Below are 25,663 nucleotides of genomic sequence, written 5' to 3' on the forward strand. Positions count from 1 at the left end.
CAGTGATACTCAACAAGAACTTAGCTGAGTCAAGCTGTGTTCCTTGAAAGAATTGCTTTGCAGTTGAAGATCTTGGCAGCTTACCGGAAAAACACCTTGTTCGCGCAGATCTTGCCCCTCACTGAGTTATGTGTATTGCAACACCTTCACCATGTAGCCAACACAATTTTTGACTTTCAACTCTACTTTTGCAATTTCTTGTCTTCGACAGGTTGCAGCTGTTTTGTTGTTCTTCCGGGAAAGCTTGACTACGACCAGAAAAGGGGGATGGGACGAGGGAAGCTTGAGGCCAAGACTGAACCCTGCATGCTCTCGGGTGATTCACGATGACAAAACTTTATGCTCCATAGACTCTATATAAAGCGCGTGAGTCCTCTCACAATGAGTATGTTGTCTGCCACCACTTGATTGTAAGCAACAGATACGAGCACGAGAGGGAGAGAGAGAGCCAGCGGCACTTTTGCCGTTGGTCAATCAACCCTGTTGGCCTGCTAGCGCGTTGGGACTATGGTGATGTTTGAATCTGAACAGATGCAAGAGGCAAGCGGCGATGACTGGAACCCAGCCGCGCAGGGTTTCATCTCATCGTACATAGAAGCAGTTTTGCATCACCGGCGCGCAAAACAAACTTTGATACAAAGACATAAACAGGCCGTGGCGCAGTGCCAAAAGTTCAAACTGTACTAGAATGGGAAGAGACGGGGCTCTGGAGCTCTCGCTTTGTTCGATTCGTTTTGCAATCTGCTTCCCAAGCGGTTTTACTTTCTCCAGAGTAGCTGGAGCATTTACAGTTGGCCTAGAAGTGGACGATCGACGATTCGAAATCCAACGGTCCCCCAGAGCAAGAACTCAACCGTTTGTCAATCGAAAAGTGTCCTGCAAAGCGATACAGAGTGTGAGCGCAGACCGGGCATCCACCGCGCGAGGCTTCTTTGTCCCCCATTTCATCTTCTCTCAAGCTCAACCTGGAAACAAGGAACTGAGAACTCATGCAAGCATCTACAGCACACTCTACTCTTTACTCTTTACTCTTTACTCCTGTTTTTTTTTTTTTTTGAGAATGGTGAGGGCTGGTTATGCACATATCGACAACCATGCGGAGGTCTCACTCAAGAGTGGCCGTAAACGAGGCCTTTGGTCATTTTCAACTCCATGTTCCAACTTACCATCGTGAGTCCGCAATGGGGTTTGGCTGTGAGTGGGCCAGTCACATGGTAGCACACTTTCCACACACAAAAACCAGCCACTACAATTTCAAAAAAAGAATTGCAAATTACGTAAGCCAATTATAGTTAGGCATGACACAAAACCTTATAGGTAAAGAATGAATTTTTTTTTGCACCCACGTGGGCCTCTCGCTGACAAACCCACTCAGACATCTACACTTCATTAAGAGCACATGAACCCAGGCCTATTGTTCGCAATTACGATGATCTTGTGAGGCCCACCTAAATAATTGCTCTATGCCCAGACTATTCACGGCGCTATTGTTAACCCCACCCTCCCACTCAATCTGCAAATGGTTTAACGGATGTCTAACCTATCCCACCATCCTACGAGGAAAGAGATGAGGAGGAGGAGGAGGAGGCTGTACCAAACACGGCATTTTATCCCGACATGTGACAGTGGCATGCGTTTCTTTCAAGCCTCTGTTTTCACCCTTCAGTGTGAGCCCTCGGCTGCCCTTGGTTGTTAGATCCCATGAGAAGAAAAAGAAAAGATAACAGACAAAAATAATTATCAAGACTTCTGCGAATTTCCCAACCACCAAGCATGTCCACCTTCAATTAGCGTGCCAGGGAAGGGCCAGATTATTTCTTCGAGAGCGTGACGTATTTTAGTTTCGATTCTTTCTTGGAGCAGCTGGAAAGAAGATAGCTCCGCAATTCGGTAAGACAAGCGTTTCAAAAAAAAAAAAAAGTTCCAGGCTTAGTCTCTCAGCCGTGAACTAATCTAGTCGATTCCTGCTCGATTTGTCAATAGATCGTACGAGCATAAGTCCAAAGTCGACCATACACCAGCTTTGAAGGCAAAAAAACAAAAGGTAAAAATTAGTTGGCTTCAATTGCAACATCAACAATTACGGACAGCAAGATTTTAATCAAGGACCTCTCTCTCTTGCGGTTTGGAGACAAGTCTGGAGGTAGCAAAAAAACCAAAAAGTAAAACAGCACGGCGTTGCCTCAAAACACCTCATCTGAACAGCGCGTGATTCTTTACCTTTCAGTTGGTTCGTTTTCAACGTGTTTGTATCTGTTGAACTTTCCACCACCACCACCCTTGAGGGGTTTTCTTTTCTTTCTTGCAGGAGATATGGAGGCAGTGGTTGCTTTACGAAGATCGCCCTGCCCTGCCATAACACTTCTGCGCCTAAAAACGTCTCAGCTTTCGCGCTCGGTTGCTGGTGCGTAGCAGCAGGCGGCTCAATCGAATGGACTCCCATTACGGCACAGGTGAGGTGTGCTGTTTTTTTTTTCTTGAATCGACTAAGGCTGTTTTACTTGGCGTCTAATAGATTTTTGCAGCCGGTGCTAACCCCCTCCTTCCATCTCTTCCTTCTCTTGCCTCCAACGTCTCCAACCCTCTTTCACTTTCTTGAGCTGCCATCAAATGCCCGTAATCTGAGCTCTTGCGTTGCGCAGCTTCCAACCCACTCGCACCATACACGCACCCCATCTGAAAGTTAGCTTTTTAGCATCCAGCGTAAACAGTGATATTACGAGGGACATTTCAAGCTGGGGACGACACCGCTAGTGGAACAGCACAAGACGTGTCCTCCTCAAGGGCAAGAACAAAAGGGAGAGTTTACTGGCAATCAAAAACGGGGACGGATCTACAGCTGGTGCTTATCTTACTGTCCCCCCCCCGTCAAGCGGACCCCTTGAATGAGCTGTCAGAACGAAAGAAAATAAAAAAAAAAATGCATACATAGCTCTCGTCCTGCCCCCAAGCCAGATCCAGATCCAGATTCAACTTCAGTGTGGACAAGCCGTCTAAGTTCCACCTTGCACATTTGCAAGTTGGCCAGTTGACCAGTTGACCAGTTGCCCAGTTCGACAGTTGGGCATTTGAGCTGGCAGTGGCATGGGCCCTCGTGGGTGCCCTTCTTCCAAGAAAAATGCCAGAAAAAAAAAGCGACAAGAAAAAAAAAAAGAAAATTAGATCTGCCTACCGACGCTACCAAGTTGCACTGGCGTACTTCCGGAGGCAGAGGTTGCAAAAGACCAAAGTGCATGCATTCAAAGTCACAGCTTTTGGTTCAATTAGCGTCAACAGCAAGTGCAAACATTTGGGGATATTGTCAGGATGTTGTCAAGGAATCAACTCCGTAATTGTAGGTGAGTGAGGCGGGGCGGTAGCTGGGTTTCAATTTGTATAAATAGGCATCGATGTCGTCCCCAACTTGTTCCCAAATCTTGCCAGTTTATCTCCACCTTCAACAAGTCAAATCACCCTACCAGTACCAATCACAAACAACAACAAATACAAAGATGGCTTTACACCAATTTGATTACATCTTCGCCATTGCGATGATCTTTGCGTTTTTGGACGCTTGGAACATTGGTGCCAACGACGTCGCCAACTCCTTCTCGTCTTCAGTCTCCTCGAGATCTCTTAGATACTGGCAAGCCATGATCCTTGCTGCGATCATGGAGTTCTTGGGTGCCGTCTTGGTCGGTTCGAGAGTCTCCGACACCATTAGAAACAAAATCGTCGACATCAACGTCTTTGCTGGCGAGCCCGCCGTGTTGATGTTGACCATGGCCACCGCTTTGGTCGGTTCAAGTACCTGGTTGACTATTGCTACTTCCATGGGTATGCCCGTGTCCACTACTCACTCCATTGTTGGTGCTGTCATTGGAGCCGCCATTGCTGCCAAGGGTGGCCTGAACATCCACTGGGGATGGAACGGTGTTTCCCAAATCATTGCCTCGTGGTTCATTGCCCCATGTATCGCTGGTGCTTTTGCCTCGGCGGTGTTTCTCATTTCCAAATTTGGAGTCTTGGAAGTCAAGAACCCCAGAACCTCGTTAAGAAACGCCCAGATGTTGGTGCCAATCTTGGTCTTTGCCGCTTTCTCGATCTTGACCATGTTGATTGTCTGGAAAGGTTCTCCAAAGTTGAAATTAAACAAATTGTCTACCGGAACCACATGTGCCGCCATCTTTGGCACCGGTGCCGTTGCAAGTGCCGTCTACCTCTTGTTTGCTTACCCATACTACAGAAGGAAATTGAAGTACGAGGACTGGACCTTGAAATGGTACGACATCTTCCGCGGCCCAGTCTTCTGGTTCAAATCCACCGACAATATCCCACCAATGCCCGAAGGACACCAATTGACTATCGACTACTACAAAGGTAGACGTTATGATGAAGCTGGTAACTTGGTCGACAGCGAAGCAGTCGCAGCCGCCGCCACCAACCATGGCGCTGACTCTGTTCACAAGAAATCAGACGAGTCAGATGACGCAAGCCACGATCTTGAAAAGACCCACTCAATCCAAGTTAACCAATTAGCCAAAGAAGAGTCAGTTAAGCCAAAACAGAAATTGCCAAACAAGTTTTCTGCTTACTGGCAATTAGTCAAGGAATCGCCAAAGAACTGGCCATTGGTTCTTTTCTTGGTTGCTACCCATGGTGTTAGACAGGATATCATCTCCAACCAGGCCCAATCCAAGGACATGTTAGCTGGTGACTTATCCAAGATGCACACTTCTTCCAAGTACTACGACAACAAGATTGAGTACATGTACTCCTTGTTGCAAGCTATTACTGCTTGTACCATGTCCTTTGCCCACGGCGCCAACGATATTGCCAACGCTACAGGTCCATTAGCCACTGTTTACTTGGTGTGGACCACCAACACCACTGCTTCCAAAGCAGAGGTGCCAGTGTGGGTTCTTTGTTACGCTGCTGCTGCTTTGGTCATTGGTTTATGGATGTACGGGTACAGGATCATGGCCAACTTGGGTAACAAATTAATTTTGCAGTCGCCTTCGAGAGGTTTTGCCATTGAGTTGGGTGCCGCTGTCACTACCGTCATGGCCACTCAATTGAGCATCCCTGTCTCCACCACCCAGTCTGCTGTCGGTGCCACTGTCTTTGTTGGGTTATGTAACAAGGAATGGAAATCAGTCAACTGGAGAATGGTGATCTGGTGCTACTTGGGATGGATCTTCACCTTGCCCATGGCTGGTTTGATCGCTGGTATCCTCAATGGTATCATCTTGTACGCCCCATCCAAGGGTATCACATACACCATGAGTTAATCCCTCTTCACCAGCATCTTAGGGGGGTTGCTTCCAATTTCTGTTCTTTCCTCGCACTACGTTTGCATTTAAAACTTATTTCTCACCAAGTTTCTAGTACAGTTTGATTTAATAGACATTTTTCAACCAAAAAGCCAAAAAGACGGACAGCGTCAAGTGATCGATTGTAGAGCTACTCTTGCTAGTTTTTGTTAAAATATCGTTATTTCTCTGCAACCAACCATGGACATGAACATTGTCTCTAGCCACCCGATGACTGACGGGAGGATATATCCAAACTTCAGCTCAATTCGGCCCTAGCCCCGAAAAACCCTGTGGCGACGGCAATCAAAACGTGCCTCTCGACTATTTTGATGTTTTGCAACAGACGTGCTGGCAGGAATTTGGAATTTTGTTGCAAAATGACGTGCGTTTCGCACGCACCAAGGCCACGCTGGATCAAAAACCGTGAAGTTGTCTGTGGGAAGAACAGAGGTTAGCCTTTCAGCGTGATTCTTTCCCTGTTTAAAGCAGTGAGAGGAGCTCATTTGCATTGTCAAAGAGAGATCAGTTACTAAACTCAATAGACCCAGGTCCACGGGCGTGGGAACTGTATTTGCTCTTTTCTTTTCAAGTATAGACGGCTTGGTTGCCAAAATTTCCTACGAGCACGAGCTCATGGGTAATGGCCTTTTCTGGGTCCGAAATAACCATCTGGGGCCAGCTCAGTAGCATTCAAGCGACCAACCATGCTGCCATCGTATCCAGCGTACATGACAGTGTTACCCCACCAGTTGATGTCCTTCTCGTGGTACTGCACAGCAAAGAAAATAATAATGGAACTAAAGGCGATTCCAGCATCAAGACCCGACGAGAGAAGATAGTTGTACTTTTGCCACCAAGCCTCGTATCTGCCCTTGATGTGCACCATAAAGGCGTAAGCAACGTAGACACCTGGAATGTAGTAGGAAAGATTGTAAGGTGCGTATTGCAAGAACCCGCCAATGATGATCGTGGGCTCAAACGTTTTGAAATATTTCCTGGGACCATACTTTTTGATTGCAATACAGGGGAATGCAAGGAGGAAACCAATGAGGAAACACCATCTCAAGATTGGGTACAAGTGATCAAACACTTTCTTGGGACCAATGACACCCCACAACACCGAGGCACTGTAAAATATCGTAGTTCCAGGACAAGTAAACTTTTGACGATTGTGGGGCATGCAGTAGTCTTTGATTCCCGTGATTTGGAAGTTCAAAATTCCCAATTGTATAAACGAGGCAATAAAGATACTGAGCAACTGACACCTGAACATTGCGCGTGGTGGGATCTTGGCATAGTGGCCAAGCTTCAAGTCGCTAATGTAACTTTGCGCTTGGCCGTCGATATTGTATCCAAATGCCTTGATAATGGAAAGCGCCAATCCATTCCCTGGACAGGCGTAACCGATAATCAACTCCACCAAGACGTTCAATCCAAACGAGAACCCGGTTCTAGCAGCAATCGTTGTCAATGGGATCAAAAAGACAAAGTTGATCCCCAAGGCGAAAAATAGACCCCAAACTGGAGTTTCGGCTGGATACAATTTGACACAGAGTATGGCCAACACCAAGGAAATCACCAATACAATCATAAAGGCCCACTCGGGCACTTCCTTATACGCGCGCATCATCACCGAGTGCGGGTCGTCGAATCCGTCATAAGTGGATGATCTAAAGCTCTTGAAGGCGTTTACAAGCGAGCGCATCGACTTGAGCAACTCCCTGTGGTGCATACCGGTTTCGTAGACAATGTGAAATGGGTAAAGTGCAAAAAAGGCGCCATAGACAACCAAATTAGCGGCACTGTAAAAGGGAGGACCCACTTGCTGGTACTTGTCATTGTCAAACAAACTGTCCTTATTGACAACGGCTTGCACTTTATAACTGTGACCCTTGTTTGTGTAAAGCGAGTTTGAGTTGATTGGTAGATACCCGGTCCATTTGTAATTGGTGTAGAAGATCCCAAGGATGACAAAGAATGCAATAAACATGCCAGTGATCAAATTGGTCTGGTTGTAAAAAGGCACCGCCAAGGGACTATTCAGACCAATGATGTTCCAATCAAAACTGGATATTGGGTTCAAGCCAAGACCACCAAAGGAACCCGTGACGATGGCAAGGTTTAGGTTATCGGGCGCAATCCACGTCATCCAGTTAAACTGACTGAGAAACTGCATCAAGTACGAGGGAATCCAAAAGTAGAGGAAACTGGCTCCAAAAGTAACAAAGAAAAATGAGAAGCGGCGTATTTTCCAACCATTGATGGTCTCCTTCTTTCCCTTCACCAAGAGTCCTCGATTCAATGCAAGCGTGGGAAGATCCGAAGGCCAGATTGCTTCTGGTGGGTAAACCGCTACTTTCCTCAACAATCCGGCAAACCCGATTCCCAAAAAGTTGGATGACAAGATCAACAAGACCTGATAGCCGAAATCGACCCAGGTGTTGCCGTAAAACAATTTCGACTTTTGCATCAAAATGTTAGAAGTGACGTAAGACCCGCCCGCGGCAACTGCGTAAAAAACCGAAATGAGCAATTGTTCCTTGTACGAGTACGGTCCGGGGTTCAAATCAACGGTCTGACCAAACACTTTGAATTTCCATTTGGGGAGTGTCCACTCTAAAAAGATGCCGCAAAAATACAGAAAGATTTGAACAACGCCGCCGCCTAAAGCTATACCAGGCTGACGCTCGGCAAAGAACTGATTAATGACAGACCCAATAGCAAGCCATACGATTCCAATGATATAGACGCGAACAGTCTCCGCGGGAGTACTGGGGTCGTCAAAGGGGTCAGTGACGGATCTCACTTCAGGATAGGGGGACCAATAAGCAATCAAAACCGCTTCCAACCTGACTTGCAAACTCCAGTCAACCACTTTCGGTGCATTGTCTCTTATGGTGGAATGCTCGCTAACGTCAGAAAGTGTAGACACTTTAAATGGGTGCCCCTTGCCGTTGAAAGATATTGAGCCACCAAGGCCATGGCCTTTTTTTCTTCATCGCGGGTGTGTTTTACCCCTTGATCCTGGTTGTGGTTGTGGTTGTGGTTGTGGTAGTTGACCAACTCGCGCCATAGTTCAAGGTCCGCCTCTTGAACATTAACGTCATCCCTGAGCTCGTCAATGGCTTTTTCCAAAATCTGCACTGCTTCTTCATCGGACATTTGCTCGATTTTCTCAAATATAAACGTGCATGCTGGCGGCAATTCTTCAAACGAGTTTAAAGCGTCGAAATGCAATCTATTCATCACAAACTTCTTTTGAGCATCCTTCAAAGTGGTACCAACTTCCCCAAGCGACAATGGGTTCGACAAGACCGCATTGATGTTGAGTTCGTGGTCTGCTGCCGACAAATGACTTCCAACGTTGCTGAGGGCAACTTGAATCTGTACCTGATCTTTCTCCGCCATCTTCAACCTGTGGAGTGGATATTACAAGAACGAAACCGTCTACATCAAGAGCCTGCGACAGCCCTGCCATTCTTATACCCTTCATATCTCCCTCGCTTGATTTTGGTACCGCTCGTCAACCACTACATTGCAAATCTTTTGACCTCAATTTTCACGCCTGGGGATAATCATTGTGGCAACGCTCGTTCTATGCGGTGGAGCTCAAGAAGAACCACACAAATTAAACAAAGCACGTATCTCTTTTTTTTGATACTGACAGTAGTAATATTATCACCACTAGAGATAATGGATCTGGCGGGCACGATGTCATAAATCACACGAGCGAATGGCACCAACCTCATAACCCAAAGCAACAACAAATGCAAATAATTTAGTTGCAAAACCAGCCCGTTGGAAAGTAAAAATTTTTGAAAAAAAAGGACTCCACACCGTAAGGATCTGAAATCTGTCTGGAGTTCACCCTCTTTGGTCCGATGCTAAATGTAAATGTTCCAGCCGGGGGGGGGGGGGGGGGGGGGAAACTCACAAAGTTCAGCCGGAGAAAATTTAGACCTTACATGCTCCCCCCTCGGGTTAATTTTTCCTTGTGATGCCATCTGTCAAACGCAGCAGTCGCTAAATATAATAATATGTCAATATCTGTCAGCTCCGTGAACTGTCAAACCCCGGATAGAAGATAGCGGCGAGGAAGTTCTCATGTTGCAGTATGGTGTTGATTTGTAAAGCCAGCATGGAAATTAAAGATAGATGCAATACAAATCTTTTTTGTTTCCCATCTACGGCACGAATGTGTATTGTATCGACTATCTGTGGTGGAGCCCTATACACCGTCTCCACCACGCTCGATGGCAATTGTGGAATGTGGCTTGACAGAGATCAGCCACACAAAGGATGTGCCCCTCTACCCCCTTCAGACTGGACCACCCTGTAAAAGGCAACATTGCGCTGGCGAAAGAAAACTTCCAAGTTTAATGATTCTCGATATACTCGCACTCCGGCAAGTTTTTTTTTTTTTTTTTTTTTGAAAATTAGATGCTGTTATCGCCGAAATGTCTTTTTTTTAATTCATGCCGTTCCTTGACAATGCCAAAATACAAAATATTTAAAAAAAACGAAGGGATGATATTAGAACTCAGGCGGGGTTGTAGTTAGGATTGCCATGGCTCCTTCTCTCTGTCTTCTGTAAGTCCCTATCAACCCCAAGCCAGTCTCAGAACTCCGAAATAGTGTAATGGCCGCCTTTTTTTTTTCCAGCTCTAAATCTACAAAAGTTGCGAAAATGTGATCACAACCACTAACAGGGCCTGCCCAAGACTACAGAGACCACTGGCAAGATCCAAGAAGAGGACCTAAACAGACCCATACTGAGACTTACAGTATGAGATCAAAGTCAAGTGCGGATACCTGACGATAGAACGTGTCTGCGGTGTGGTGGGGGGCACAGCGCTGCCTTCTCTTTGCAAAGGGGCTTTTTTCTGGAAGTAACCGAATAAAGACCTGGATATCCCAGCCTCTAACAAACGCTCCACCAGAATAGCTGGGGAGGGAAAGAATCGTGGTATTGAAGTTCTCGTGGATCTGAAGATTAGCCAAAAGTGCAAACAGATTTAATATCATACTGATTTAACTCAGAGAAATGACAGGTTGAAAATCAGGGCGGTGTTGGACCAAAGTCACCGGATCTGGCCAACATCTCAAACTTGTGTATGGTGGTGATTAACCACCACAAGTAACTCTGGAAGGTACTCAAAAGCGACCTCCTATGTCAGATTTAGCGATTTAAAAGGAAAGCAAGACATCACATGGTCTGCAATCAACTGGCAACGCCTCAAATGATAAACTAGCATATCGTTCCTTATGCAGATGAATCATTTGACCCCGTCTTTTAAAGCACTCTCTTCCCAAAACGGTGGACATACCTGCATTTGCCCTACCATCTTGTGATCTGTCACTCCCTTGTTTGTCTAGCATGTCCAGGAGGAAAACTTGAATTCAACGCCAAAACAATAAAATGACAGGTTCAGCAGTTAAAAGCAAAGCCGCTTTAGGAAACTATTTTTGTGTCATGGCAAAATTCTCCGGCCGCCGCCACCAAACACCTGGCGACTTTTCATGGAAAATGTCACACATACCATGTCATCTGCTTGAGAACGGGAAGCCGCGTCAATTGCAATCGATATGCCGAAGTGACAGCAGACAGTAACAGTTGTTTTCCTTCCTCGAGGTAGTTTTAGCAAAAAAACAACAAAGGGGAAAAGGCTGCTGAACCATTCCTCAAAATTTTCTAAGCCACGTACATGTGTGGTCAGCCCTCCCATTCGCCACTGTATCAGGTGACTCAAAACTTTTGCGCCAAAATTTGGAGAAAGAGGCATCATAATCCTGCTTTTTCTGATCAACTTGCCACATTAATAAACAAAATCCAAATCTGCCCGCTCTGCGAGCGTCTTCTAATCCAAGCCAGCAACAGCAAGTGATTGCAATGACAGTTTTTTCTTCACTCCTGTCTGTGCTTCACTTGACTCGTTTTTCACTAAAAGGCCTGCTAGGTCAAAAGAGGCTTCACGATCTTATAGCCATTGACCGTAAAGGGACCAACAACCAAACTTGGGCATTGGCTTTTTTCAGTTTACTATCATGCATCTAGAGCGTCAAAAGTTATCAAAAGTTCCCCCCTAGATAGCATTAGAGTTGGACTTGGAGAGCCGGTTACGGGTATCAGATCAAGGACCAATTGGCTGCAAGAGTCACCCAATGCATGAGAGGAAACGTAATGTTTTTACGTTTCCGTGACAGGACCCATGAGGCCATGATCAGACTACTACGAACTCCTCAGTTGTTTTTGTCTTTGTTTTTGTTCTTTGTTTTTGCTTATTTCAGCCCCTGAAAACTCGCTTCGAGGTTGTTGTCTTTTCGTATCCTCATACAAACGTGGGTATCCTTGGTACTGTCTTGGTGGTGGAAGGAGCATTGGACGACGATGACGAGCAAGTCAACAGCTTACGGCTAGGACCACAGTTTAGCTGTTGCCTTGAACATTAAAAATCTACCTGGCCCACCACCTGAAGCTACGTCAAGCAAAAAAACAGAAAAAGTATAACTTCATCTAGGGGATTTGGGCAGGTTTGGTGGTAGTGATGGTGGGCAATTTTGCAATTTTTCACAAACCAAGAATTTTTTGAGTTCAGTTACACAAAACTGAAAACGGCGAAATTTTGCACCCACGTGGGCCCCAAGCCATGATAACAGCAAGGGGAGAACCAACCAACAGCAAGGGGGTAGGATACCACCCCCCCCCCCCCCCCCCCCCAATAGCGTGTCGATCGCGAGAAATACGACGAGTGTTGAAAGCAGAATCCCTTCAAAAGCGCTTCACCGCGTTTATGGTCCAGCACTAACCTCGATGGTTTGCTTAATTCATCAGCCGCTCTCTCATCTTACAAGTCTCTCTTGAGAAAAAAACAGGGCACAGCATGTGAGAAACGGAGGTTTTGCCATCAAAGGTCTCGTACCCCCCCTTATCGATGGCAAAACGCGCCCTCGTCTCAAGATTCTGACTATACGGATAGAATAAAGCTTATTGGCCCTGCCTCAGGAAAGTGATATCCAGCTCTTTGTCCTTTGAAAAGCAAAAAACCAAAAACCCAGGAACCCCCTCCCCCCCCCCCCCCTTCCTTTGTCTTCTGATGAATGTTTACAAACACCTGATTCACCATTGGCTGGTCAACTATCGTAGCCATTTATTTGGCTGGTTATAATACTCAGGGGCCACTGCAAATAAATTTACTAGTCGCTGCTTCTTTTCTATTTTCGGGGATTGGCCATTTCCCGATTAGTTAAGAAGTCAGACGAGTCTTGAACCTCGACAATCCTTTTTTTTTTCTTGCTGGAGAGAGAGCAAATTCCGAGACAGAACAATAGAGGGAGAAGAAATGGCATTCTTTCTATAATTAGAAATTCGAAGTATTCAATGATCTTGCTCAATGATCTCGTTCAATGTTCCATGTTTTCCCTCCCAGTTGTGATTCCCTTTCGAAAACAACGTTGTCAATTAAAGCGATCAGCTCCAATGGGTTTTGATATCGCATCGACGCTCTGCAAAATGCTTCATTTCGAGTACCACCCCCATACCCGCCCAGAGCACAGCTCTTTGCTCCCACATACAAAAACATATTACAAAAAATTTGAGTTCTAGCGAAAGAAAAAAAAAGCCCGGTTACATCGCATATTGGAAAGCTAATGCCCGGACGCGGCGTGAGAAACCTAGTCAGTTTCTGATTGATCTGATTAGATGCAGACCAGTCCATCCTTTCACTTTCCTGGCCGCTCTATTCTTTTTTGTTTTTTTTTACTTGGCCAAAAACCTTTTCGATCTTTTTTTTTTAACAATTTTTTTACCAATTTCTGCGAAATTTTAAAGCCTTTTGAGGCAAGGCTTATATTGATTTCAACAGCTTCTTTCCATGCCGGAAAACAAAGGGGAATAATGCCAGAAAAACGGCTGACTTCACCAAAGCTAGGACGTTATTCATGTTGTGAAGTCGATTACCATCTCATTTTTTTCCTGCTTCTATTTCGACCCCACCCAGAAATTTTTTTCAATCAAAGAGTCCAAGATAGATACACTTGAGTAAAGCTGGCCCTCGTGGGTAAACCAAGAACGTACGGCTCTGCCTCGACCCAATTAAGATTCAGCTAATAAGACGAGTGAAAAGAAAGCCTATAAGTGAAACCAGATAAAGAATAAGATTAAGATTCAAAAAGCTGGCAAAACTCACGGCTGCAAAACATGGTCGCACTCAACACCAAAGAAAAAACACACACTCTAGGATCCTACAAACGGGCAATAGAATTGTAAATTTTGTAAATGAATTGGAAGCAAGCCTAGCCTCCAAGAGTTTACAACGTCAAGGGTAAACTCACTATAAATATCCTTGCAATTGTCATGGCTCCCCCACCAATAGCTTTTTGCTCTTTTGCTATTTTTTTTTTTTGGAAAACCACCACCCAAAGACTCCATCACATTAAGCGAAAAGCCATACACAATACGCAATGACTTTGCACCAATTTGATTATATCTTCGCAATTGCGATGATCTTTGCGTTTTTGGACGCTTGGAACATTGGTGCCAACGACGTCGCCAACTCCTTCTCGTCTTCAGTCTCCTCGAGATCGCTCAAGTACTGGCAAGCCATGATCCTTGCTGCGATAATGGAGTTCTTGGGTGCCGTCTTGGTCGGTTCGAGAGTCTCCGACACCATTAGAAACAAAATCGTCGACGTCAGCGTCTTTGCTGACGAGCCCGCCGTGTTGATGTTGACCATGGCCACCGCTTTGGTCGGTTCAAGTACCTGGTTGACTATTGCTACTTCCATGGGTATGCCCGTTTCCACTACTCACTCCATTGTTGGTGCTGTCATTGGAGCCGCTATTGCTGCCAAGGGTGGCGAGAACATCCACTGGGGATGGGGCGGTGTTGCCCAAATCATTGCCTCGTGGTTCATTGCCCCATGCATTGCCGGTTGCTTTGCCTCGATGGTGTTTCTCATTTCCAAATTTGGAGTCTTGGAGATCAAGAACCCCAGAACCTCGTTAAGAAACGCCCAGATGTTGGTGCCAATCTTGGTCTTCACCGCGTTTTCAATCTTGACCATGTTGATTGTCTGGAAAGGTTCGCCCAATTTAAATTTGAACGAATTGTCTACCGGAACCACATGTGCCGCCATCTTTGGCACCGGTGCCGTTGCTTGTGGTATCTACCTCTTGTTTGCTTACCCATACTACAGAAGGAAATTGAAGTACGAGGACTGGACCTTGAAATGGTACGACATCTTCCGCGGCCCAATCTTCTGGTTCAAATCCACCGACAATATCCCACCCATCCCGGAGGGACATAAGTTGACTTTGGACTATTATAAAGGTAGACGTTATGACGAAGCTGGCAACTTGATTGACTCACACGCTGCTGCACCTTCCGAAAGTGCCGACTCAGTCGACAGGAAATCGGATGAATCTGATATCATTAGCCAAAAGGATATTGAAAAGACCCAATCTACAACCGTCAACGCGTTATCAAAGCAAGAGTCAGCTAAACCAAAACAGAAATTGCCAAACAAGTTTTCTGCTTACTGGCAATTGGTCAAGGAATCGCCAAAGAACTGGCCATTTGTCTTGTTTTTGATCTTCACTCACGGTATAAGGCAAGACATTATCTACAACCAAGCAAACTCAAAGGACTTCTTAGCTGGCAACTTATCCAAGATGCACACTTCTTCCAAGTACTATGACAACAAGATTGAGTACATGTACTCCTTGTTGCAAGCGATTACTGCTTGTACCATGTCCTTTGCTCATGGCGCCAACGATATTGCCAACGCTACAGGTCCATTAGCCACTGTTTACTTGGTGTGGACCACCAACACCACTGATTCCAAAGCACAGGTTCCAGTGTGGGTTCTTTGTTACGCTGCTTCTGCTTTGGTCATTGGTTTGTGGACTTTTGGTTACAGAATCATGGCCAACTTGGGTAACAAGTTGATCTTGCAATCACCAGCTAGAGGTTTCGCCATTGAGTTGGGTGCCGCTGTCACTACCGTCATGGCTACCCAGTTGGCTATCCCTGTCTCCACCACCCAGTCTGCTGTCGGTGCCACTGTCTTTGTTGGTTTATGTAACAGAGAGTGGAGGTCCGTTAATTGGAGAATGGTGCTCTGGTGCTACTTGGGATGGGTCTTCACCTTGCCAATAGCCGGCTTAATCGCAGGCCTCATCAACGCCATCATCTTGTATGGTCCATCCAAGGGTATCACATACACCATGAGCTAGACCCAGGGAGGGGATACGCTGGCCAATTCATCTTTTTTTTTTTATTATTCTTACAAGTTCATGACACCGAGTTGTTCCAATAATGAGTTTTTTCTTCTTCTTTTTTGATTCAGCCATTTAATGTTTATTTTTGCTTTCTTGATTTCTTGATACATTTGCGACTCCTGGCTCCGCGACGTCCATCAGTAGGGTCTTTGTCGTATTCTCTTGAAAAGGTGTTGGATCAACCTCTGGTGGAACATACGGTAGGCATTTTTGAACCAACGGTAGCGTCTCCGAAAGTTTGTCCTCGCGCAACTTCAACATTTTGACTCCCCAACCGCCGACCGCCAACCACCAACAAAGTACCACCAAACCTTCCTCTCCCCCTTGTTTTTGAATCCAATTGTCTCAAGTCATGTCCGAAGACAAACTCGACGCGTCATTAGAGCTCCTCAGAAGGTTGGACCCACAGGCAATCGACAAAAACCTCACTAGCATATGCTCCCTAATCACTAGCTCGAGCACCGATGCCGACGAGTCGGCAGAGATCGTCGCCGATTTGCTTTCGTCGGTAGATGTGCCGCTCAAGATTTCAACTTGTGCGAAATCAGGCAAAGACTACTTATGTTGCGACTATAATCGAGATGGCGATAGCTACAGATCGCCCTGGTCCAACATGTACTATCCTCCACCCGAAGACGAGGACGAGGCGCCTCCGCCTTTCCCCAGTGAGTTGTTGAGACAATTGGAACTCAAGGCCAATGACGCGTTTGACATCTACCGCGACTTGTACTACGAAGGCGGGATCTCAAGCGTCTACTTCTGGGACACTGCAGATGACGAAGCCGAGGACGTGAGTTTAGACGATGGGTTTGCCGGTGTGGTGTTGTTCAAGAAGGAGACCAGCGACAAGACAGGCAAGTGGGACTCGATACATGTTCTTGAAGTTGTACCGGAAAGCAAAAGCAAAGTGCTCTACAAATTGACCACTTCGGTGATATTGGACTTGCAAAGCAAGCTGCAGAATTCGCTTAGTTTGAGTGGAAACTTGACAAGACAATTGGAACAGACGCAATTGTTGGATCTAACCGGCGGCGTCAATTTGGAGACCAACCATTTGATCAACATTGGCACCTTGGTGGAGAAGGCCGAGTACAACATCAGAAACGTGCTCCAGGAGGTTTATTTCGACAAGTTGAAAGATGTCATGTTGAAAGATTTGCGATCTTTAGACGGCGGGTCCTCGGAAAGGGCATTTAGTGCTAACCAGGCTGATATCGTCAAAGGTTTGGAGGGTTTGTGAAGGAAGAAAAGCTGTTTATTTCAAAACTGGCATTCTAGAATAAATAAGTTACATAAAAAGAACGAGAATACGCAAAAAGCAGGGCATCTATTCGTGTTTCTTGTAGCTTGAAATATCTTATTTGCTCCGTTCGTCACCCATGTCAACTAGTTGATCATTTCCTTCGTCGTTAAAGTTTATCAACAACTCGTTATCCCCGTTTGTTTGCAGCTCGGGAGGTTGTTTAGCTTGGGTATTCGGCAACCCGCCAGCGGTGCCGTTTTTGTTGGGTGTATGCAGTTGTTTTGAGTTGCGGTAGTTGGCTGCATCTATCTCGTCTTCGTTTAGAGAAGATAGCACGTTGGTTTTGACCTCGTTGACGAACGACCAGATCGAAGACGAGACAGACTGTAGCATATCCTCGGATTTTTTGTCGTGTCTCTCTTGCCTCTCGTGTCTATTCTCGCGGTGTGTATTTGACGATTTTGAATGAAGGGGCGATGATATCGATCCAATGCTATTCACGGAGTCCTCGGAATTACGAGGCTTATAGCTAGCGGTGCTGTCCCTGTTGTGATCGCGTACTTTATTGTCCAAAACCAACGATTTTTCAAACTCGTTTTGGATAAGATTGTCCAACTGCTGGAGCATGTTGAAAGGCTTTGATAATCCTCCCCAGAATTTCGATGTTCGTTGTTCAGAGTTTGGTTGGGGTGCGGGCTCTTGCAAGTGCTCAACGTCCTGAGCATTTATCGACAGTGATCTCCTCTTTGCTTTTAAGCTCTCGATTGCTTGGTCATGTGGATTGCTATCGGTCCTCTCTCTCAGGAAGGTTGTCCCCGCAGACGAATTGCTTGCTGCGCCACCAATCTCCTGGTACAAGGATTTTTGGATAATCTCCCTCAAGTGGTGCAATTCACCTTCGTGGCTGCTCAATTTGGTGTTCAAATTTTGGATCTGGTCCTTGATTTCCACGAGGCACATTTCCTTTAGTGCCAAGACGCGTAATTGTTCGTCAATGTTCATATTCAACAACTCCTTCTGCAGCGGCATCGGTATATCATACTTGAAGTCGCAGTATCTCTTGTTGTGGGCGCTCAGTGGAGGTTCCTGGTACAGCTCCGAGTCGCTTGCTTCGGATAATAGGGGCAAGGGCAAGGGCAGCTGCAGGAGTAAAGTTGACGATCTTTTGCGGTGGTGCAGCTGTGTCGAGCCAGTGCCTCTCGAGTAATCGCTTGAGTTTGCAAGCGGGGTCTCAGAGCCCTGTGAAACACTTGACGACACAGCAAAGATGTTCAACCCTTTTGACTTGGGCAATGGTGTTTTCCGCACCGGCTGAGCAGTTGGACCTTGTGAGTTTTGATTTTCCTTGTCCTTATCGCCGACGCTAGACGTTTCAAAAGCACTTTGTACTTTGAACTGGCGTGGGCTCCTCTTTGAGCCGAGAGAACTTGTGGAATTGAGCTGCAATCCTAGACTATTCGGTTTTGTTGGAGACGGGGTCTTTTCGGCTCTCTGCAATACATTGTCATTTGGTTCATGAATGTCTGTTGTGATGCTAGGAAACGTGCTTGGCTCCTCGGTCATGCCTTTGAGAAAAGAAAAAGGCGTTGAAATCGGACAATAAAGAACAAAACAAAATAAAACAAAAAAAACGGTGAGAATTATGAAGGCAAGTGGTTTCTCTTCCATTCACAAGTCCCAAGGTGAGTTGGTTGTGTTGTTTTTGACTGAGCCGCGATAAGGCGATGGGGTATTTGAAAGGGGTTTGGTGCTTTTTTCGGCTTTTTGTTTTTTGTTTTTTTTTTTTTTTGTTCTTTGGCCGATTTGAAGTTTTGACATTTTGGCGCAATCTTTGACCTTTTGTTATCGCAGAAGCAAAACACCGTTACGTTGATGAGAACGGTTCATTACATAGTTTGGCTGAAATGAGAGAGGCCTCGACTACGGGCTACGGGAGCTTCCACCCCACTTTTGCTAGGTTGTGAGTGTGTTAGAGCAAAGAAAATTGCTTCATTTCTACTTCATTTATCGTCGATTTTAGAGGTTATCACGTGCTCTGTAAATTCATGGAAGCCTAACAAGGTAGAACATGGCCAATGTTCCAACTGGGGACAGCTCTCCGGAACTGGCTGCAAAAAAAGTTAGCACTTTGATCTGCTGACGTGTGAGTCTTGACTTGACCTAAACGTGTCAATGCAACGACTAGGCGCACTGGACGGAGAAAGCAGATGGTTATACCTTGGTCCAGTCTAAGAAAATCTAACATGAGAAAAAGGGCTGGACGTACTTTCAATTGAATCTCACGGACATCTTGAATTAACCTGACGCAGGCTCTCGCGTTGGAGATTGGAAATGGTTTCAGGAATAATCACGCATGGTGAAGAAGTCAAAAGCCAATGGATTTTGCGCTTTTTTTGCAAATTTGTCGTCTGGTGGAGACGACATTGCAACACTGCGACACTGCGACACTGCGACACTGCAACATTGCGACACTGCGACACTGCGACACTGCAATATTGCGACACTGCGACACCGCGACACCGCGACACTGCGACACTGCGACACTGCAATATTGCGACACTGCGACACTGCGACACCGCGACACTGCGACACCGCGACACTGCGACATGATGGCGCCACAAACGGACTAACTGAACACCCCCCTTCTCTCTCGAATACTTTTCCCTGAGCCTGAACATAGACCAAAAAATACCTGTGTTCGCGTTACTGAAATTGCCAATCTATCAAACGTATATAGCTAACTGTACCACCGACTCCATCAACCTCGACCGGGGTAACAAACATAGAGCAGAATAGTAGAAAAATACCCCTTGAACTCTTTCCCCCCCCCCCTGGATTACCCCCTAAGCACAGTTGTTTTGGTTTTGCACTAATTTAAACAACACAAAACTGCCGTTGATGAGTAGCAAAAAAAAACCGTTATCAAAATAAAAAAAAAAAAAAAAAGAACCAGCTGATCTGATCTGATTCCATCTGGGGATATCCGCAACCACAGCCTAGACACCCCTTTCCAGCCTCACATCCACAACACATAGTCTTCTCACAGTTTGTCTTATTTTTCTGGACTAGCTATTGAATCCACTACAACCAACGCAAAGTGCACCCCCTTTTTCCTCCCCTAGGTTTGAGAAATGCCAGGAAGCATCTACACCTATATTGACGAAAGTCTAACCCACTTGGATGAGAAGCTAGAAGAAGAAAGCGCAAAAATCTCGAAACAGGTCCCGCCTTTTTATCGCCGGATCTTGTTCCACCCAGCATTGCGCAACTGGGTCAAATGGAGCTTGCTCTTTTCCATCTTCCGCGTCCAGAACCCCATTCAATGGGCAAACTTCCTCAGTTTGAACAAACCCATACGTGAGCTTTTGCATCATTATCACAGAATACTCATGAAGCTACTTTGGTTCTCGCCGAACGATAAGCTGAGATTTCAAGCTTTCATTCAACACTTTTCCAACTTCATCACTTGCACTTTTCTATACTTTGCCACGGTTCGCAACAACCAGGTGCCCAAGGACTACTTCATCGTGGAGTTGTTCAGTGGCTATTACGGAGACTTGAATCCACCTTCCAAAAGCCAGATTCTAGTTGAGCCGCGGCTCTCCAAGTTTTTGAAATTATCCACTTATAAGCAAACCAAGTGGTACAACTTGGTCAAAACCGGTTACGACCATAAGGAATACGTTATTTTTCCCATCTTGTTTGCCCAGATCTTGAGCAACTACCTAACCCCCACCAAGTACAAACTCAACCAACGATACTTGTCGCCCTTTATCAAGCGCAACATCCTCAACCCCATCTGGATCAATTTCTCGATGGGGATCAACTACAACCGCATGAACTGGGTGAATCTCGCCACGACGTATCTACTTCAAAACCTAGTGTTGAGCTTGGTGGTAGCAGGGTACAATTTCAAAGAGTTGATATTGGACAAATTCTACGAGATTAAATTCGGCAAGCGATCAAAGCAAGATGAAGTGGGGATAATTGAGAATTTCGTCGCTTATTGTTTCCATCGATCCAACGCCATTTTGAACTTCATCTACTGTCCCAATTTAATATCGATCTTCTTGTTAGCTGTCACGGCACCGGTGCTAAGACTCATCAACCCGATACGCGGGCGCAAGCCGGCGAATGCGCTCCAGAGCTACTACATCCGAAACTCAAAGTCGTTTTTCAAGACTTATACCAAGCTAGTCGGGTTCACGGCGGCCTTGGCTACCCTCGGGTTGAACTCGTTGAACTTGGTGCCGGATCTATGGTTCGACAAAACTTTGGCTCAAAAGATCCGGCTCGAAGAAGAGGAGAAACAAGCCTACGATGATGAAGAAAATGAAGAAAATAAAGAGGAAAAGGCTCCAATACGACTCATCTCGAAGGGGTTCTTGAATGCACTAGATTTGTACTTGTTCAGAGTCATCCTTCTTTCCAAATGGCGCATTGTCAAATCCAACCATCCGTTCTTCAAACAGGTGAAATTGAGCTGGTACAACAAAATCGAGACGGCGTTGATGTGCATTGGGTTCTTCAAATACATGAACTTGAACAATTTCATCCATGGCAAGCGGTCAGTTGAAAAAGACCGGATATCGGGAAACTCAACCATGAGAGCTGCAAATTTCGTGATGCAATAGACTCCAGTATTTTTTGTTGGAAATATAACTTACATTTACTTTAATTCAATTTTTTTTTTCTTTAATAAACCACAACAGTACAAAGATATCTGATTCTCTCTACAGTATAGCCTCTGCTCTGTTCTGTTTTTTGTTTTTTGTTTTTTGTTCTTTCTTCTTTCTTTTTGTTCTTTCTTTCTTTCTATTCTTGATATCCACCAGCACCGGGAACGTCGGCTTTCCCCTTCAACTTCTTCAAAATCTCCTTGAACCTCGTCTTGTCCCTCAGACTCTCCGCCTCGCTATCATTCTTGCTCAATTCGCCAACATTGTCAATCAACTCATTGACTCTATCCCACAACGTGCCGTTTTTCAAAAACCCGTCTCTCTTGGCCAAGAACTTCTCCTGCTCAGAGACAACCGTTTGCGAGTGTTTTTCCTTCTTCAAATTGTAATTTTCATAGAAATCATCAATGGTTTGCTGCGCTTTCGCTAACAAGTCCTGCTTCTTTTGCCTGCTGACTTTTTCACGCTCTTCAATCTCCAAGTCTCTGCGTTGTTTCCACTCCTTTATCGGCTCAGACGAGGAAAGATCCTTCGACCCAGACGAAAAACCCTCAAATTCCTCCTCCTCCTCCCCGTTTTTCCCCTCTTTCTCATCACCTTGCCCGACTTTTCCCGCTGGTGCGCTGTGTTCAAATTCAGGAAACTGCTCCTTAAACTCATTGATTTCATCGTCGCTTTCTTCTTCTTGCAAGACACTCTTGTCTTGATCCGTGGTGAATTCGTCTCCCACTAGTTCCTTTTCACGAGACAAGAAATCCGATCCGCCAAAGTCGCCATCGTTTCCCGATGCATCGATTTCTGGAAATTTATCAGCCATTGTACTTTGCAAGATCTTTTCACTATAACGGAGGGGCGGCGGCGGCTGTTCTGCTTGGTGAATGTCAATTAACCGGTGATGTTGCGTCGAGGTCCGTTCTCTCTAGTTGCTTATAGCTGTACGTTGATTCCGGCTCGATTTTGAACAACACCGAGAAAAGCAAGGGGGTCGTGTGAGAGTGCACATATATTTTCAAATTTTTAGGTGGCTTTTTCTGCAACGCACGTGACTCTGTTTTTTTCTTTTCCGCCACCTAAGCGAGAGCTGGACATTCGCATTCTTCATATGACGACCACACTCATCATCATTTGAGCTGAAACTGTCATCGTCCATCTTCTTCTTCTTTTCTTTAACACGTTAACTTTTACATTCTCTAAAACTATATTCTAAGCATGATAGAAAAAAAAGAAACAATTTCAAACCATTTGTTACAGGTGCATGTGCATGAGCATGCCGCAGCGAGTCGAATCCCCGCTTCAAGATTCAAATAACTTTTCGCCGTTTTTCAATCCCAAGATAAATCTCACATCGATGCATAAGCTCAAGCTGTGCAATAATGGCAACAAGTTTAGCAAGTCTCGATCGTTTTGGTCGTTTATCCAGCCCTCGATACTGATAGCATTGTCTTCGTGCAATGCATAGCTTATTGGCGAGTTATCCAAAATCATGACATTTTTCAATTCGTCTTCTCTGATAAACGCTGAAAGGTCTTTGATATATCCAACTCCTTGTCTGTAGGTGCAGTTGTTTCTATAATATCGTTTCGTGAAAATCTTGGGTCGCGGCTCATCCAGGAAAATGTGATGTTGCTGTTGGTGGTGGTGGTGGTGGTGCCGCCTTTCGGGATTCTTCTTCTCCATGGTGTTTACAATTTCTTCTTCTAGCCAGTTGATTATCGGGTCGGCATACTCCTTGACGCTGGCGGTGAATATTTGTAGTTCAAACCATTTGCTTATTTCTGTTAGGAAGTAGTCGCAATAGGGTCGTTTGTGAACATGGTACAAGGAAGAGATATTGTTGATCTTGATTTCAATCATCTTGGAATGAGATGCTGGGTGGAAGGATCTTGGCGAGCCCTGGGACAACGAGTGTATTAGAGTCTCGTCGAGATCTAGAATGAGAATCTTCTTCTTGCGCTTCTTTTGCGGGTTTCTTGATAACGGATACAACCGTATTGGAGGTGGAATGATGTATCTTGAGAAAAAAGTCGGGGATTTGACTTCGTTGGCCAATATGCTGTCTTGTTTCAACTGCTGTACTTTTGCATCATCGTTGTATTCGTCTTGTTCTTGAGTTTGTAGTGACTGTTCTGATTTGATCGAAGCCAGTCGCTCTCTAGTGACCACCGGGTCCTCTTCCATCTCGAGTTCCAGCTCTTTGTCATCGAAATATGTCAATTCGTCAATGGGTTTTTTGCCAAATCCCAACGAGGTTTTGATCATGGCAAAGGGGTAAGTGATCACGGTGATGACGAGGCGAGTGGGTTTGATGATGAGGTAGTTGGGGAGAAAGAAAATCACTTGCCACACTGCGTATAAAATGGAACCAACTGCAAAAGCTGGTGGTGATGATTTTCCAGTGTTTGAGCCTGGTTGTGCTTCGGCATTGTCCTCTTGTTCTGTTAAATTGACTTCTTCCGCAATCTGGTCATCGTAGTCGTCGTCCTGCTCCTCTTTTGACCCAGCAGCATCCTGTAGGACAGCTTCTCTTTCCAGTTCTTCTCCAGGTCCAGACGAAAGTAGTTTACAAGGTCCTTTTATAACTCGAGATTCATCATCATCGTCAACTGATTCAATCTCGTCATTGACCTTTTGCTGTTGCTTCTGTTGCTGCTGCTGCTGTTGCTGCTCAAAGTCGTCTTCTTTCGTGGAAGGTACTGAGTTGCCAGGTAGTATATTATCAAAGGAATTGACAAGTATCTTGATTGAATTCATTCTTTGACTACAAAAGTGTTCTTTTTCTTTTTTTGCTCTAATTCCCTTAATTCATCTAGTCGAACAAATGTGTGCTTCCAAGCAGTAGCATATAGGGATATATAAGTAGGTCCGTACCAAGTAGATTGAAAGAATAAGTCGACCGGAGATGGAATTCAAGTAAAAATGCGCCGTGACGATGGATAGAAGCTTGGGGTGGCTGTACTTGGGAAGGGGGGGGTCGAATGAACGAATAACTAAACTAAATGAGTGAGCGATGGTGAACTTACTGGCTACAGATGATGATGATGACGATGAATGGATGATGTATTGGTAGTATCCGGGTGTTTTGTTGGGGCTAATTAAAATATCGAGTGAATTATAACTATCTATCGGTATCGAATGGAGTCCGGAGTATGGAGAGAGTGTGTTTTTCGGTTACAGTTGGGCTGCAACTGGCTGAATGGGTATAGATTGTCTCCGCCTGCGAGTGGGATCTGGGTTCCAGTGGCTGGTGCAAGTCGTGCTTCGTAGAATGGCTGCGTGCCGCCGCTGAGTTGCAGAGAAAGGAACGGTGGGTTCAAGGTTGGTCGAGGTTGCCTCTGTTGGGATTAGAAAGAAGCAGCTTTGGAGAGCGAAGCTTGGAGTTTAAAAATGTTGGCGTTTTTCTTTACGAAATACGAGTCCAATTTACATTGCTATGTATACGCCATCCACGTTACTCAACTCGCTAACCTCCCGCAGTAGATGAGCTGCGAAGATGTAGACATTAGTAGTTAGTCCCTGGGATGGACAGATTGCCTGTCGGACGTCGCCACTGTCTTCCATTAGAAGTTGGTGCTCAACAGATATTCCAAGAACGAGAATACCCTTGCTAGCAGGGTGTCTATATGTACGGTGCTGGTGGCACACAGGGGCAGGGTATAGCGAAAAGGAAGACAGGTGGCAACAGTCACGGTGGGAGAAGAGTAAAGGGAGAAAAAGGGAGACGAGTGGACTGTTGGCGGGAAGGTGTTTTCGAGAAGAGGAGGTTGATTTGTAGGTTTGGTTGAGGGAAATTATGTTGGTGAATTTTACCCAATGCCCAACCAACGTTGTTCTCAAAGTCAAGACAGGGTGGGATTGAAGCTACCCGGTGCTGCAACAGCATCGGCAGCACCAGCTAGTTCTCTTACCATTGTAACCGGCTCATTTAGGGGCATGTAGACTGAACAACCACTGATACCGCTGGAAGATATCACCACTGAGAAAGAATGTGTCCCACGATAACCGCCCTCTTGATGACTCTTGCCACAGAGACTTTAGCCTCTCTCTCTCTATGAGTGTGTGAGTGTGTGTGTCACTCCGTAGCAGTGGCAGTAGCCTCGAAACTAAAGCACGTTGTCTGTAGATCGAAATGCCACCCGGTTAATCCTACAGCAGTGACTACACCGAGATCA

The 25,663-nt window shown here is 45.5% G+C and overlaps 8 protein-coding genes across 8 annotated transcripts; 4 read left to right on the forward strand and 4 right to left on the reverse strand. All coding sequences in view use genetic code 12, as the record gives it.

Moving 5' to 3' along the window:
• Positions 1-3,491: 3,491 nt before the first annotated feature.
• On the forward strand, positions 3,492-5,270 carry LODBEIA_P48580 (uncharacterized protein; the record flags this gene model as incomplete). The annotated part of the gene is made up of 1 exon (XM_066975125.1): positions 3,492-5,270. The coding sequence occupies one exon, from the start codon at positions 3,492-3,494 to the stop codon at positions 5,268-5,270; it is 1,779 nt and encodes a 592-aa protein (XP_066831796.1).
• A 655-nt stretch (positions 5,271-5,925) lies between these two features.
• On the reverse strand, positions 5,926-8,702 carry LODBEIA_P48590 (uncharacterized protein; the record flags this gene model as incomplete). Its single annotated transcript, XM_066975126.1, has 2 exons — positions 5,926-8,241; positions 8,310-8,702. The coding sequence occupies 2 exons, from the start codon at positions 8,700-8,702 to the stop codon at positions 5,926-5,928; spliced, it is 2,709 nt and encodes a 902-aa protein (XP_066831797.1).
• Positions 8,703-13,754: 5,052 nt separating this feature from the next.
• On the forward strand, positions 13,755-15,527 carry LODBEIA_P48600 (uncharacterized protein; the record flags this gene model as incomplete). The annotated part of the gene is made up of 1 exon (XM_066975128.1): positions 13,755-15,527. The coding sequence occupies one exon, from the start codon at positions 13,755-13,757 to the stop codon at positions 15,525-15,527; it is 1,773 nt and encodes a 590-aa protein (XP_066831798.1).
• Positions 15,528-15,924: 397 nt separating this feature from the next.
• On the forward strand, positions 15,925-16,812 carry LODBEIA_P48610 (uncharacterized protein; the record flags this gene model as incomplete). The annotated part of the gene is made up of 1 exon (XM_066975129.1): positions 15,925-16,812. The coding sequence occupies one exon, from the start codon at positions 15,925-15,927 to the stop codon at positions 16,810-16,812; it is 888 nt and encodes a 295-aa protein (XP_066831799.1).
• Positions 16,813-16,929: 117 nt separating this feature from the next.
• Positions 16,930-18,378, reverse strand: LODBEIA_P48620 (uncharacterized protein; the record flags this gene model as incomplete). Its single annotated transcript, XM_066975130.1, has 1 exon — positions 16,930-18,378. The coding sequence occupies one exon, from the start codon at positions 18,376-18,378 to the stop codon at positions 16,930-16,932; it is 1,449 nt and encodes a 482-aa protein (XP_066831800.1).
• Positions 18,379-19,946: 1,568 nt separating this feature from the next.
• On the forward strand, positions 19,947-21,449 carry LODBEIA_P48630 (uncharacterized protein; the record flags this gene model as incomplete). The annotated part of the gene is made up of 1 exon (XM_066975131.1): positions 19,947-21,449. The coding sequence occupies one exon, from the start codon at positions 19,947-19,949 to the stop codon at positions 21,447-21,449; it is 1,503 nt and encodes a 500-aa protein (XP_066831801.1).
• A 181-nt stretch (positions 21,450-21,630) lies between these two features.
• LODBEIA_P48640 (uncharacterized protein) lies at positions 21,631-22,311 on the reverse strand (the record flags this gene model as incomplete). The annotated part of the gene is made up of 1 exon (XM_066975132.1): positions 21,631-22,311. The coding sequence occupies one exon, from the start codon at positions 22,309-22,311 to the stop codon at positions 21,631-21,633; it is 681 nt and encodes a 226-aa protein (XP_066831802.1).
• Positions 22,312-22,787: 476 nt separating this feature from the next.
• Positions 22,788-24,245, reverse strand: LODBEIA_P48650 (uncharacterized protein; the record flags this gene model as incomplete). Its single annotated transcript, XM_066975133.1, has 1 exon — positions 22,788-24,245. The coding sequence occupies one exon, from the start codon at positions 24,243-24,245 to the stop codon at positions 22,788-22,790; it is 1,458 nt and encodes a 485-aa protein (XP_066831803.1).
• Between the last annotated feature and the right edge of the window lie 1,418 nt (positions 24,246-25,663).

This window comes from Lodderomyces beijingensis (assembly GCF_963989305.1).
Source record: "Lodderomyces beijingensis strain CBS 14171 genome assembly, chromosome: 6".
Taxonomy (NCBI): Eukaryota; Fungi; Ascomycota; class Pichiomycetes; order Serinales; family Debaryomycetaceae; genus Lodderomyces; species Lodderomyces beijingensis.